We start from the raw sequence: 15,312 nt of genomic DNA, 5'->3' as shown, positions 1-15,312 counted from the left end.
TACCAAGGCTGTTTTTTGTTTTGTTTTGTTTTGTTTTGTTTTTCGCCCTCCTCTGGCCTTTCCTAAACAACACTCTCCTTGACTTACGATCTTTTCTCCTTTTTGCCTTCTTGGCTTCTGTTGTTGGACAGAATGATGCAGGCTCCATATGACGGTGTGTTTGCAAAGATCATTTTCTCTTTCTGCAGAATGGTCCCAGTCACCCCAGCTCAGGTGGTTCATGGTGGATAGCAGCCAGGGCTCTCTGGGGACTCTACAGGACAGGTGATGGGACAGGCTCCTGCCTATGGCTGGGGAAAACAAGAATAGGTTCCAACCCCAAGAAAAATGAGACCCTGGTAGAAACCTCAGAGGGTCCCGGGGTCCTGGGGTTCGAGGATGAGCCCCAGCCCCCAGAAGGAAAGTACTGTTTGTGAGATCCAACAGAAACCTCTGGGGAAATGTGCTGGCCTGTTTTTTTTTTTTTTTTTTTTTTCTATTGTTTAGCTGCGAAGAGATTCCTCTAAACGTTCATTTTCTCCTAATTACCTCTCTCTCCAAAACCCAGGCCAGTCAAGCAAATAGGTATTTGTTTTGCACAAATACCTATTGCTTACACAGAAATGGGTTTATCATTTTTAATTTGACAAAGGCCATACTCTCATTGTCCACTAAAGATAAGGGCCAGGTGTGGCTTAGGGGCCCGAGCTCCAGGGCTTCTTCATTGCAGGGCACCACAGGTGTGGCATGGGAGTCCCGCCAGCAGCCAAATCAGGGTATTAGAGGCTGGGATGATACAGCTGGGTTACTTATGGAGTGACAGATCTGACCCAGAGGTGCTACACGTTTTCTTTAGGATGTGTTGGTGTTCTGGACCAACAGAGACACCCCCAGAGAGGCCCCAGACCAAGCATTCAATGTCAGCGCACATACATGTCCCAGATGTTACCCCAATATGAGCCCTCACTCAAATCTTAGGTATGTTGATTGTAAGGGCCTGTGAGTTTGTGCATGAAGGGGAACAGATGGGCGGCATGTGGTTTCTACCTTCAAGGGATGACAGCTTCGTTGGGGAAATGAACATGCACTCGTTTATTCATCCTATCAACAGATGCTTATTGACACCTACTATATGTCAGGCTTTGTGAGGCTTGATGTCCCTCTACAACTGCCAGCCCAAATAATTGTCTAGCTGCTTCTTGATTACCTCCACTGATGGTACACTCACTACCTTTCAGCTGTTTTTTTTTTTTTTTTTTTTCATCAGAAAATTCTCCCTCATGTACAGTAGTGGGAAAAATGTGAACTGAACCAGATCTACATTCAAATCCAAGTTCTGTCGCTTACTAGACGTTGGGCCTGGGCAAGCCACTTTACTGCTCTGTTAAATGAGAATAATAATACCAGTCACTGTGCAGAAGACAAATGAGATCAGCCAGTCACTGAGGGCTCGGGCAAGACTGTCGCCCAGTGGTCATCGGAGTGATGTTTTGCGATAGATGGACTAGCAGGAGGAATTCCAGCTGTGACCTCATTTGATGCTCACTTCCAGTCATTTGGGAGCTAAGCAATGGTAGCAATGCCATTTTACAGAGGAGAAGACAGGCTCAGAAAGTGAACTCCCAGAGTGACATGAACAGTGACAAAGGCTGGACTGGATGCAGTGTGGTGTTTCTAAAACACAAGTCTAACCCTGCTATCCTCCTGCTAAAATCCTTCAACAAACCATTCTTTTAGACCTCAGCCCAAAGCAAGGCATTCGAGATCTTCCTTGATGTATGCTGTGCCTTGAACCCATTCTCATCCTTCCTAGCCTTCACCTCCTCCTGCCTGCACCCTGCACCCTACACCAGGCTCTCCAGGCCCTCCAGGCCCCAGGCCCTGGCACACATTGCCAGCTCAGTGCCTGTGTACCTGAGAGTCCTTGTGCATTGGATACCCTCTCCTCCTTCCTCACTGATCTATTCCCACCCCCTCTTCAAAACCCACTCCCAACACCTCCTGTCTTGGGAAGCCTTCTTTAGCCCCAGCACACACACAGCCCAGCCACTACCCTGTCATCCCACAGGCAGGTCTGCTTGGTTCTCACACTGCATCCCCAGCACCTAGTGCTGCACCTGACACAAAATAAAAGCTGACTACAGATGTGTTGAATAAACAAATGAAAGGGAGAATGAATAAATGAGTGGACAGCATCATTATAGCATTGATTGCACTGAATTGCAATCATTATTTATTTGTCTATTGGCCTCGCTAGGTGGAGAGCCAGTCAGGTGCTCTGTCTTATGCACCTTCGTCTCCTCCCAGCCTGGCACAAAGCCTGTGCATAGCAGGGATTTAAGAATCCTCTGTCCCGGCCGGGCGCGGTGGCTCAAGCCTGTAATCCCAGCACTTTGGGAGGCCGAGACGGGCGGATCACGAGGTCAGGAGATCGAGACCATCCTGGCTAACACGGTGAAACCCCGTCTCTACTAAAAATACAAAAACTAGCCGGGCGAAGTGGCGGGCGCCTGTAGTCCCAGCTACTCGGGAGGCTGAGGCAGGAGAATGGCGTAAACTCGGGAGGCGGAGCTTGCAGTGAGCTGAGATCTGGCCACTGCACTCCAGTCCGGGCGACAGAGCGAGACTCCGCCTCAAAAAAAAAAAAAAAAGAATCCTCTGTCCCTAGAATGACTCAGTCAGTGTGCACATCCCCAGCTAAACTGTCAGTGCTGGAGGGCGGAAACCGCCCTCATGCCAGTCATCTGCTTTCCCTCGTGCTCACACAGAGAGGCGAGGCTTGATCAATTATCAGGAGTCTGGACTCACTAGTGGCCTGCAGACACACACCCTAAGTATGTGTCCATGCTGGACATACCCTAGGTATGTGTCAATACTGGACAAGGCAGCTGGCGCTCAGAGGCTCACACACCAAACCCAGCAGTCCTCAGGTCCTGAGGTCCAGAGGTTTTTCCTCTGCACAGATCTTGTCCAGCACCTTCTCCCCTGGCCTGAGTCTGGGAGGTTTTCTACCACTAGATGGTGCCAAGTGCAAAGGCTGGCTCAGCTGACTGCCCACAGCCCTTCCCTCCTCTGCCCAGGGATGTCATAAGGGCCTCCCCTGTCCAAGGGAGGACTTCTCTGCAGCTTCCCCTAACCAGCTGTGTGCCCTGGCACCTCCAGGCACTCAGAAAGGAAGCTTCCTTCTGGGCATCTTTAACTTGGGATGTAGACAGGATGGATAGTGATCCCAGGAGTGGGATACCCACCCTGGTTCCAGCCCATTCCAGCTCAGCTCAAAGTGTCCAGATCCCCAGCTCTGTTCTGGGCACAGTGGGGTCAGGGAGGACGCACAACCAAATGGGTGTAAGAGGAGACAGACTTCTGTGTGCCATGTGACATGTGCCAGGCCCTACCTAGTGTTGCCACATCCACAATGCCCCTTCACCCTTCCAACTGGCCCCAAAGGGAGGGGAGCGTGGTTGTGCCCATATCACAGATGGGAATGCTGAGGCTCAGAAAGACGGAGATGCTGTTCCAAGACCACATGGAAAGAACTTCTGTCGGACTGTTTCAGGTTGCATGTTCTTTTCTTGACACTCAAACTTAGTGCCCAGAGAAGTTCCGGTACATGATGCCTTGAATATCAAAGATATCAAAGCCCTTTTAGCCCCATCCATCCATTTCACCATTCAACACATAGGAAGCCCTACTGTGTGCCCTGTGCTGTGTTTCAGGCGCACAAGAGATGCAAGGCCCAGGCTCTGCCCTTTCCAAGTTCACATTCCAGTGAGAGAGGCAAGGGCAGGGAAGGCTTCCTGGAGGCGAGGGCATCTTTATTTCCTCTGCCAACAGCATGTCCTGAGTGTGGCTCTCAGAGATGGTCTGCTAGTGCTCATGAGGTTCTGAGGCTTCTAGACTCATGGCCTAACAAGGAAACGTCTCTCCCCAAAGTCAAAAGGAGGTGTGTGTGTGTGTGTGTGTGTGTGTGTGTGTGTGTTTACTGATTTGGAAATGTAGGGGTTTCCTTGCATCCTGTTGTGTTTTTGAGGAAACACAGACAAGGGCAGGCTAGCTAGTGCCTCCTAGGTGAATGCCACCCAGCACTGCCAACCCCAAGAGCTCTCTGTTCCCCACCAGGAAGGCCTTCCGAGGCCACATGGCCCACAGAGCCTTCCTCCCTGCAGGGGGCTGCAGGCAAGATGTTTTTTGCCATTCTGGTGTCTGTCTAGGCCATAACAGAGAAGCCACCCATATGTCCCCAGTGAAGACTGGCACTGTGCAGGCACTCTGTGGGGGCCTGCCCCACCCTGCCCTCACCTCATGGAGTTCACAGGCATTAACCTCCAAACCTACTTTGCCCGAATCCCTCTGCTGGTCAGTGGCGGGGCCCCAATTCCACCTCAGCACGTGCTCCTTTCCTTTCTTGAGTGATTGTGTCTGCAGCCCTGAGGTAAGTGAGGTGGCCTCACTTTACAGGGAGGGAGCCGAGGCCCTGAGCAGGTGGAAGCTGGCTGTGACTCATGTGGCTGTGCGGGGCTCGGATCCCATGTCTCTTCTGTGAGGACCTGCAGGGCCAGGTCTAATCTAATCCAAATCTAATCCAGGCCAAATCTAATCCAAATCTAACCAACAAATATCTAATTTCTGAGGCTGCCTAGCGACTTAAGGGAAAGCCAGGCACACGCAGGTCAGCGAGTCAGGAGAGTCCCCCAGAGAAAGGGGCCCCAGGTTAAAAAGATACGAGGGCCTCTCAGCCACAGGAAACTGATCAGAGCAGCCTTGAAGTAGGGAAAGGGTGGATTTGACCAACTCCTGAAATCAAGCTTAAAGTCGGATTTTGTCTGTTGACTTGCAAGGGCTTTATTTATCGCATCAATATTTACTACATTTATTATGTGCCAGGCTCAGAGCCTAGACAGACTAATTCAGAAATTCATCTGAACCACTTTCCTCATCCCTGGTCCTTCAAGGTGCAAGAGTGGACCCCATTCTCCTGGGCAGAGCAATTACTGCCCTGGTGTTCAGAGAGCTTCCATTCCTCCTTGGGATGCCCAGCACTTTGCATAGTAAATCCCTCGAGCTGTAGTAACTCACCTCTAATACTTGCCTCTCCCATAAGCTGTGGATTCCCTAATCATAGGGACTTTTAAAACTTATCTCCAAATGCCTAAAACTTAAGAGAGACTATGACCTACCTCTACAAATGTTTGTTGAATGAATGAAAGAACCCAGAGGAGGCAAAAGTAAAAGCTATTGCAATGAGAGTTAGGAGACGAATTTGCACCTTGGCCTTGCTGTGAACTGTGTCATCCTGGGAGTGTCCATCTGTCTCTTTGGGTCTTGCTTTCCTCCCCTGTAAAGGAGGAAAGAATTTGTCTGAAGAGCTCAGCACCGGAACCTGGTGTTCAGAGTGGAAAGCAGATCTGTAACCCCACAAAGCAGGCTCCTCTGCTTCCAGATGGAGGAAGCAACCCAGAGCCCAGCCAGCCCCCCGCCCCAGCCCCACAGAAGCCCTGGTTTCTCCCTGCTTACTTCGGAACTCAGGCGTCAACAATGGGAAATGCTGGGCAGGATGCTCCATGGCCTGCCCAGGAGTAGGAGGACTGACTCAAAGCCTGGCTCTAGTCCCCGCTCCTGTGTCCTCAGGCGATTCTCTTCTTCTCGTAGGCCCAGGTCTCCTTTGAGATAGAGCAAAGGGCACAGATGGGATTCAGGGGGGCAACCAGATGGGACGGCAGGTGATGGGAGCTGGAAATAGTGGCAGCCTGGAGCTCCTGCACTCAGACACCCGGGCATCTCCATCTGCCATTCCTCGGGCCTGGGCAGTTCTTTGGGCCTTGGTTTCCCTTCCCAGCTGGCCTGTTGTTATGTTCATCATATTTGCCAAAATAAAGATGAAGCTGGTGGCCGGGGGATGGGAATGGGGATGCTGGGGAGGAGTGCTGGTTGGTAGCATGGAGTGTGTGTGTGTTGGGTGGGGGGTCTCATTGCCCTGAGAACAAAATAAAAGGGCTCCTCCATGCAGGGCTGGTGCTGGCAAAGGAAGCGCCACTCAGTCCCCAAGGGCTGGGGCCCATGCAGCTGCCAGGAGCTCTAAAACTGAACACCTGCCGCTGCACCATGCCAGCCCTTTCCGGATACTCAGAGGGGAAAAAAATAATAAAAGGTCAGCGGGCCGAAACTGGTGTTAAATAGGAGTCCTCTGACTCAGAGAGGCCTTAAGAACTCTTGATGAGTGACGGAACTGGCCCTGCAGGTCCTCAGAGAAGAGACATGGGATCCGAGCCCCGCACAGCCACATGAGTCACAGCCAGCTTCCACCTGCTCAGGGCCTCGGCTTCCTCCCTGTAAAGTGAGGCCACCTCACTTACCTCGGGGCTGCAGGGACAATCACTCAAGAAAGGAAAGGAGCAGGTGCTGAGGTGGAATTGGGGCCCCGCCGCTGACCAGCAGAGGGATTCGGGCAATTGGTTTAACTTCACTGCATGTTGGGCTCCTCTGTTCTATTTGTTTTATTGAGAATAAAGGAGATGTTTGGCTATCAAAAGCATGATAGAAAAAATCATTTTCTGAAAACTTTTTGAACAGTATAAAGACTGGAATGCAATGGTAGGTCCCTTCGGGCATTGAAATCCCTGCCTCAGTAGCCCTCCTTCCCCTCTACCTTTCCCCTGCAGGCCCTCTCTCGAGCCCCTACGACCATGGACTTTACCCCAGCTCCACTGGAGGACATCTCCTCACGCCCCCAATTCTGCAAGTGGCCATGTGAGTGCCCACCGTCCCCACCCCGCTGCCCACTGGGGGTCAGCCTTATCACAGATGGCTGTGAATGCTGTAAGATGTGTGCTCAGCAGCTTGGGGACAACTGCACGGAGGCTGCCATCTGTGACCCCCACCGGGGCCTCTACTGTGACTACAGCGGGGACCGCCCGAGGTACGCAATAGGAGTGTGTGCACGTAAGTGAGTCCCTCCATACCTTCTGACCAGCCCCTTAGCACCCCCAGCTCTGGCCCCAAACCCCCCTCCCTTGGCACCCCTACAGCCTTTCACCTGGCCAGGCTTCTGTTCAGCAGGAGATACACCCCATGGTCAGAGGCCAGAGGCTGGGCCCTACCTGGGAAGGGGAGGGAAGGATGCCTGCACTCATCTCGCCTCCAGAACTTTGCTTCTTGCTTTATTCTCAGTCCTAGAAGCACATTCATGGCTGTCCCCAAGGAAGAGGGAGATGCCATGAAATACCTAAGCCTGGTTTTATTCTCTTAGTGGTAGGACCTTTCAACGAATGCCATGGCCTACCAGGACACACCAGCATACTATAGAACTCCAAATATTTTGGTAATATTGTAAATTAAAACAATATGGTTTTAAAAATCCAGTAGCCTTGAAAGAATGAAAACCAGTAGCCTGCAGTCATCCCTTCCCACCAGCTACCTACATTTCTCAGTTACTACAGTCACTTTAATTTTCTAGTTATTTCTTCTGATAGCTACTACTATAAAATACGCCTTCTGCTGTATCTTAATTGCCTTGAAATATCAATTTTCTATAATCTATTAATATTCTAAGATAGTTGATGATTTAGCTCCTCAGTACCACCTGATATATCCCTGCCTTCCAAATAACATTGCCATGATTTTTGGTTATACAATCATCAGTATTTATAGTATTATGCCTATGTAAATATTGTTCACTGCAGTATGAGATCATGTACTTGTCTGAATTTCCTTCCTTATGATGCTTTTTGTTTTTCCTGGACTTTCTAATGGCCTTTGCTTTTTCTTCATTTTTGGTCTATTATGATATCCTCCTGTTTGGAGGTGGTTGTTGTTGTTGGTGGTGGTTGTTGTTTTCTTTTGTCTTCAAGTGCTCCATCATGGGTATTCTTTCCTTTTTTGTTCCAAGACACCTCCTTTATGAAACTTTCTGACCTCCTGCTTCTGTCTGGGCTTGTATTCCCTTGAACTGTGTAAGCATTACCCAAAATACATGACTCATCAGATTCAGAGAGGTAACTAGGTATTATGATGCAGCAGCCTAACTTCTGAACACTTCCACAAAGTCTCATAAACGCAAAAATTCCCTTCTTCCCTTAGTGCTGAATCAAGCCTTCCCCTTAACTATGACTCCATATACACCCCATCACATAGTCACCCACAATATAGTCTCTCATCCTCAGCTAACCATTATATTTTTTGAGGTGGATTGTCAATGAGGGTTATGCACGTCATTTGCAGTCAGACAATTTTATTTTATCTGAACCTCATGGTTAATTTATGACAGTTTCTTCTCTTTTATCATTGGTTCATGCTTCAACTTTCACACCAATCCTTGTGTCTTTGTCTTTCTGTGAATAACCATCCCACTTCTCCCATCTTTCTAATTTTTCTTCTTTTACTGAAACTCATTAGCAGCCACATAAAAGGTATATTCAAAGAGAATTTGCAGCATCACCTGCTCAGAATCATCTGATGTGTTGGTTGTAAATGTTATTCCTGAGCCCCACCCCAGACTTGTTGAATTAGAGTCTCTGGAAGTGGGAATGAGGATCCATTCCTTTAACAAGACTCCCAGGTGATTCTCATGCATGCTGAAGTTCAAGAATTGCTGCTAATATACTGTCAGTCATCTGTTCCCTCCCCATAACCCAGGTAGGGAAACCTGGCCTGGACCTCTCACACTAGAACCCCTCCAGTTATATAAGCCTGTCTCATAATTTATTCCCCCTGTGAAAACTGTTCTTCAAGGTCATTAAAAAGATAATTCTGTTCACTGCCATTGCACTAATCTCTAAAGCCGTATTGAGATCTTGTCATCTGTCAGGCACCACTCATTTATAGATGTTCTGTCATGGATCCAAAGATTGTGTGAACCCAGAAACTGCCTGTCCTGCCTGCCTTCCCCACTGGTGGCCTGGAAAACCCCTTCCTTGTCCTCCTCACCCCCAATCTCTGCATCTTAGGTCCTGCCTTGACCCAGTACAGCCACTTAACTTCCCAACACCATAGGCTTCTGTGTACTTCCTTTTCTTTTATTTTAAAAAAACAAAAACTGTAGGGCAAAGGAGATTGTAATAGATTTTACACTTACCAGCGGTTCCCTGGTCATGAAGTTTTGCAAGCATTGAGATAAAAGAAACTAACCAGGAGCTATAGAAATTCTCAGAGGCTTCAAATGTTCATGTCCATTGCCAAATTCCAAAAGAGTTCTATCATAAGCTTCATAATAAATTTTTAAAATGTATTTAATACTACATTTTTTCATTCAGATAGTTTCTCACCCATCCATTACACTACACACACACACACACAGTTATACATATACACATCACACACATATATGTGCCCACACGTGCACACACACATAACTCACTAGTGCTCTATTGAACATGTTCCCAGAAGTGCTACCATAGTGTCTGAATTCATGAGACCCTAATGCAGGAAAGAAGAGAGTGTGGGGTCTGCAAAAGAATACACCTCTGGGCCAGAGGGTAAACAGAACAAAGGGTTCCTCTAAGAAACAGTCTTTCTGCAAATGGTCAGCTAAGCCAATGGACAGTTCCCAGGACAGGCTAATTCTGTCCTTGAAGATTTGCATGTAATTAGACCAGAACAAGGCAGGTAATAAAAATGAGCAATCGCAATCCTGGCTCATATAACTCAAACAGAGTATGATGGGTACAATGGCAATCTGGTGTGTGCAAGCCCTGGCTCTCAGAGATCACCCTACTGGGCCCAGCCACTGTGGCCAAGCAGAAAAAAGCTAGGTCTTGTTCGGCATGCTTAGTTTTCAAGAGAATCCAGATATATGGATTTGTGTATGATTTGTAAACATTGGCAATACATTCAAAAATATTTTTAAAACCATGCTGTGGGCCAAACTAAATACGTCTGTGGGCAGAGGGTGACCTCTGAGTTACATCATTTGGCTATTTCAGTTGCACAAACACTACTCAACGTTTAAATGAAGCTGGGTCAGGCTTGAGGGCAGTGTGGTTTGGTGGAAGGATTATGATATTTACAGGCTGACAGACTTGGGTTTTAGATCCTGCCTCTGCCACTTGCTAGCTACGTGACCACGTGCACATCGCTTAAGGAGCTTGATAAAACCAACTCCACATGGTTGTTGCAGAATAAATACGGAAATGCAAAAAAAAAAAAAAAAAAAAAAAAAGTGATTGACTGCTCTTTGGCTTGGCTTGCGAGGAAAGTTACCTCAGTCTTATTCACAGCCACCTTTAGAGGAGGGAGCAGGTCTACTCCCTTCTCTTCTAGTATGGGCCTAGATCCCCCATAGTGAAGAGTGAGGGAGTAGTAAACTCATGCAGGCTCTTTGGACCTAGACAACTGAGCTGGAATCCCAGCATCATTATCACTCACTAGTGCTATGACTTTAGGCAAGCTACTGAACCTTTTAAGTTTCAGTTTCTTCTTCAAGGAAAATGTGACAAAGTTTATATCTCTGGGTGGTTGGAATGTTAAGTGCCTGCTACATGGCAGGAGCTGAATAAAGGGTAGCACTCACCCCAGCTCCCATGCATCCATCCCTCCACTGATTCTTCACACAATACACATAGGCGAGGCAGCAAACACAGACAAGCTACAACAAGGTGTGACCCACTGTCCCGGTTGAGAGTGGGACTGACAGTCCATGGGAGGTGTGGGAAGGGAGGGAAAGCCCCGATGGCAGAGCAAGTTGATTTGAATTCCTGAAAGTGCCTCAGTAAGAGGAGAGCTAACCAGATCACACCTGTACTGCAGATCTGAGATTAGATAACAGGTGGTGAAGGAAACCCAACTGGCTTCACCATCTCGCCTTTGATTAGTTGGAAAGTGAATGAGTTGGCTGACAAGACCATCTGCAGCCATCATTCATCCCACTGGCCTGTGGTGGGCAGGCTGGTCAGAGCCAGTAGCAGCACCTCACTTCCCCACCCAAAGCTCCAAGGAGAGAGACTGGCGCGCCATCTAGATGCAGTGGTTTTCAACCTTAGCTGCAAACAGGATTCACCTGGGGAACTTGAACAATATGGAGATCAAAAAATAAAAATAAAAATGAAAACTGCAGAGATCAACAAAGGAAATATACTGACACCCAGGCCCACCCCCGTATTCTGAGGCCTGGCATGAGCATCACAGTTTTTAAAAGCTCCCCAGGTTCTCCTGGGGTTCCCGTGTGCAGTTGGTGGGGAGAACCACTGTACTGGGGACTCCAGGCATCCAGCACTGACCTCTCCCTCCAAAGTCTCCACATACAGGGGCAGAGTCCCAGGCTTAGCCCACTCCCTTCTACACACACACACACACACACACACACACACACACACACACACACACTCTTCCTGGAGAGACAGCGTGCAGGCAGAGGCAGGGTGACTCAGAATGCAAAGATCAGTGATTCACCCAGCACTTCCTCTGCTTTTTTTGCCTTCCTCTGTCCCCTCCTTCACTGGTGTCTGGTGGCAGGAAATGGGCTGTGGAGTCAGGTCCCCTGAGTTTGAGTCCCAGCTGTATCATTCACCAGTTTTGTGACCTTGAACAAATGAATCATTTAACCTCTCTGAGAGCTTTCCTGTCCATCAAAGGAGAAAAATAAAACTCTCTTCATGAAGTCATCGGGAGAACTGAATGAGATAATGTATCAGATGGTGCCTGGCACTAGATCAGAGGGTCAGTTGATGTTAGCATCTTTCCTTTCTGACCTCCTGCATGGATAACTGCACCCCAAGAAAAACAGTAGCCACAGCAAGGTTCACACAAACCGGGATTCTGCTTCCCACTGTGGTCACCTTGGACGCGATGCGTCTTCACTTTGCTGAGACTTTGTTTTGCTATATATAAAGACAAAGATGATAATGTGATAGTGTTTCTGTATAGGATAAGATAAGTAATATAATGCACAATAAAGAGTAGAGCTCACCCAGCTCCCATCCATCCATCCCTCCACTGATTCTTCACACAACACACATAGGTGAGGCAGCAAACACAAACAGAGCTACAACAAGGTGTGACCCACTGTCCCTGTTGAGAGTGGGACTGACAGTCCATGGGAGGTGTGGGAAGGGAGGGAAAGCCCCGATGGCAGAGCAAGTTGACTTGAATTCCTGAAAGTGCCTCAGTAAGAGGAGAGCTAACTAGATCACACCTGCACTGCAGATCTGAGATTAGATAGGAGGTAGTGAAGGAAACCCAGCTGGCTTTGGGTTTCCCAGTATCCAATAACAGAGACAGTACTTCGAAAATCTTCATGCCTGCTAGATAGTTTGATTATTATTATTATTAATAGCCACCTTTAGGCCGTCCCTAAAAGACAGAACTGTTGGCCCACGGCAGATTCCAAACTGCTCCTCCTTGGGTGGTCACTCATGATGTCCGGGGCTCTCTGCCTGTATTTCCAGAAGCTGTCCTCCTGAGAGAGCATGGTGTCAAGGGTGACATCTGGCCCAGAAGTCCCCAACTCTCCCTGGAACTCCAAACTGGCATAACTAACTCCACATAGCCACTCGGTTGTCAAGCAGGCATCTCGCGTATAACGGAGAACACTTGAGTCCACCCAGCCCAAACCCTGCTTGTCCAAGGATGACAGAGCATCTTCTTCCTTCTTGACTCCTCTCCTCTCCCCTGCACAGCCCCTCTGTCAGCAAGTCCTGGCAGCTGTCCTTCAAAATCTGTCTGGAAGCCAAGCTCTTCTCTTTCTGGCTTCAGACTGCTCCCTCTCACCTGGGTCTCAGGGTGGTCCCCCATGCTACCTTTGCCCTCTGATCTGTCCTCAATTCAGCGCCATGAGTGTTCTTGCAAAGCATACTTTCTGTCATTCATTCAGCAGTTTCTTACTGAGCACCTACTATGTGCTAGGCTCTAACAGCTTTGCACCTTCCTCTGAGCCTACAAAGAAGCCTTCTCTGACCTCCTCTCCTTCCCTTTTCCTTCTTGTCTCCCCTCCTCAGACCTCTCCCACAGCCCAGGCTTGCTCCCAGCCCAGGTCTTTTCACTTAAGTGGGCCCCTCGCTACCTGGAAAACTCCTCCTCCAACCCCTGGGTGGGCTTACTTCCTCAACCCCTTCAGGTTTTCTGAGCATCCTCACCCAGTGAGGCCTTCCCCATCCATGTAATGTAACCCTATTCCTGTTTGCACTGAGAATACTCACCAGCAGCACTAGAGGCTGCAGCATTTACCCCAAAATAACTTTGCCACAAAATATCTCACTTTTATTATTCTATTCACATCATTCTGGAATACCAACTTTGAAAAACAAAAGATATCAATCTATTTACAGCATTGTGTTTTTAGTAGTGGTCTTTCCATTTACAAAATGTCGTAATTCTCGATCATTGAAAATGTCAAATCCTAGAAAACCTAGCATTCCTACACATAATTGTTCTTCAACAGTTGGCCGGGATTCACTTGATGAATCTGATTTTTCTGAAATAGATTATTCTGATGATTCAGACAATTCCGATGTTAGTTCTGTTTAGAAAGAACTCCAAGAAACAGTTTTTCTATTTTGTTTTTACATCGAAAATCAGTCAGATTTGCTTCAACCTCAAAAAGCATGTTTATATAAAATTAAATGAGCTCTGGCAGCTAGCTGAACTTTTTTTCTAAACAGGGAAAGGGTTATTAATAAATTTGCAACTGTCTCCCCACTCCCAACTCCCCCTCCCTGCTCCACTTTTCTCCCGGACACTTGTGACCACCAACATTCCATATGACCTTTCCACAGCATAAGCTCTTTGAGGGCATGACTTTTGTCTGTTTCGTCCACTATTGAGTCCCCAGCACCTGGAAGGCTCCATAAATGTGTACGGAATGAATGGAACACGTGTTTGGAAGTGTTCTGGCTTTTCTTTACAAGTCGGTCACCTTCAGAACCATGAGCCCTAACGGCAGGTATTTGTCAGTACCAGGCTTTGTGCCTGGTGCTGGGGACCCTGCAGGCAGCAAGCCACCCGAGTCCCTCGGGATCCTGCATCCTTCCACTCCCTAGGTGCTGGCTGAAGCTATAAAGGAACTCCCTGCACTCCCTCTGCTGAAGTCCCACAAAACACTCAGCCCTGCCCTGTGCACTCTCACACCTCCCTGCCTTTGCCTTTGTGCCTCTGTTCCTCCCCCATGCTGGTAGCCATCCCAGGGATTGGGGTGTGGTCCACATGGAGCCCCTATAAAGGCAGCTGGGCCAGCCAGGGGCATCAAGGCCACTGGACCTGACCCGCAGCCTGTGTTTGCAGAGGTGGTCGGTGTAGGCTGCGTCCTGGATGGGGTGCGCTACAACAATGGCCAGTCCTTCCAGCCTAACTGCAAGTACAACTGCACATGCATCGACGGTGCGGTGGGCTGCACACCACTGTGCCTCCGAGTGCGCCCCCCGCGTCTCTGGTGCCCCCACCCGCGGCGCGTGAGCATACCCGGCCACTGCTGTGAGCAGTGGGTGTGTGAGGACGACGCCAGGAGGCCACGCAAGACCGCACCTCGTGACACAGGAGCCTTCGGTGGGTGTGGGCCCGCGTGGGCTGGGGGCGGGACCCTACAAATGGGTTGTGAACTCTCCTGGAGCTCTGACCACCATAGAATGACTCATTCCCCGGTCCACTACGTACTAGCTTTGTGACCTTGAGAAAGTCATACCTCCCCTGAGACCGTACTGCCCCATCTGTAAAACAGAAATAATCCTGTCTGTCTAGTCAGTCCTATGGGATCCTCCCAGCATAAAATGAGGAGTGCTTTGTAAAGCCCTAAAAGTCCTAAAAGCCCTAAAAGTGCAATCCATTATTATCCTGCTAAAGCGTTAGGGATGGGTGGTGGAAGAAGGGTAGGTGTGTGGGTACCTGAGGAGAGGAGGCATGAGCAAGAGGAGATGGGTCTAGTAGAAGCTTCATGATGACTTGAGGCTTCCCCCTTGCTATGAAGATGGGTGGGCAGGTGAGATTTCAGCCAGGTAAACCAGACAAGAGGAAGCCCTGGAAAAGGAGGGTGGGGAGGGGCCCAATTGTTTCACTGCTGCTTACTGGAATCTAGCTCAGTGACATACACTTAGCATGTACCCAGTTAATGTTTGTCATACTGGTGGGTGGGTAGATGGATGGATGAATAAATAGATGGATGAATAGATAGGTGGGTGGATGGATGGATTGGTGAAGAGATGGATGGATAAATAGATACATGAATGTATAAACAGATGGATGAGTTGATGGATAGATGATGGATGGATGGATGATGAATGAATGGGTGGATTAATAGATGGATGGATAAATAGATAGGTGGATGTATGAATAGATGGGTGGATTGATGAGTTGACAGACAGATGAATTGATGGATAGGTGTATAAATAGATGGGTGGGTAGAGGGATGGATAG

At 48.6% G+C, this 15,312-nt stretch overlaps 1 protein-coding gene across 1 annotated transcript in view; it reads left to right on the top strand.

The window, feature by feature from the left end:
• CCN4 (cellular communication network factor 4) overlaps positions 1–15,312 on the top strand; it is a 37,636-nt gene that overhangs the window by 14,484 nt on the left and 7,840 nt on the right. The window contains exons 2-3 of the mRNA XM_010380286.2: positions 6,639–6,918; positions 14,188–14,448. Coding sequence (XP_010378588.2) covers positions 6,639–6,918; positions 14,188–14,448 — 541 coding nt within the window. The remainder of the gene's footprint in view (positions 1–6,638; positions 6,919–14,187; positions 14,449–15,312) is intronic.

The sequence above is a fragment of the Rhinopithecus roxellana genome, chromosome 9 (assembly GCF_007565055.1).
Source record: "Rhinopithecus roxellana isolate Shanxi Qingling chromosome 9, ASM756505v1, whole genome shotgun sequence".
Classification (NCBI taxonomy): Eukaryota; Metazoa; Chordata; class Mammalia; order Primates; family Cercopithecidae; genus Rhinopithecus; species Rhinopithecus roxellana.
This window is presented reverse-complemented; position numbering and strand designations above follow the sequence as displayed.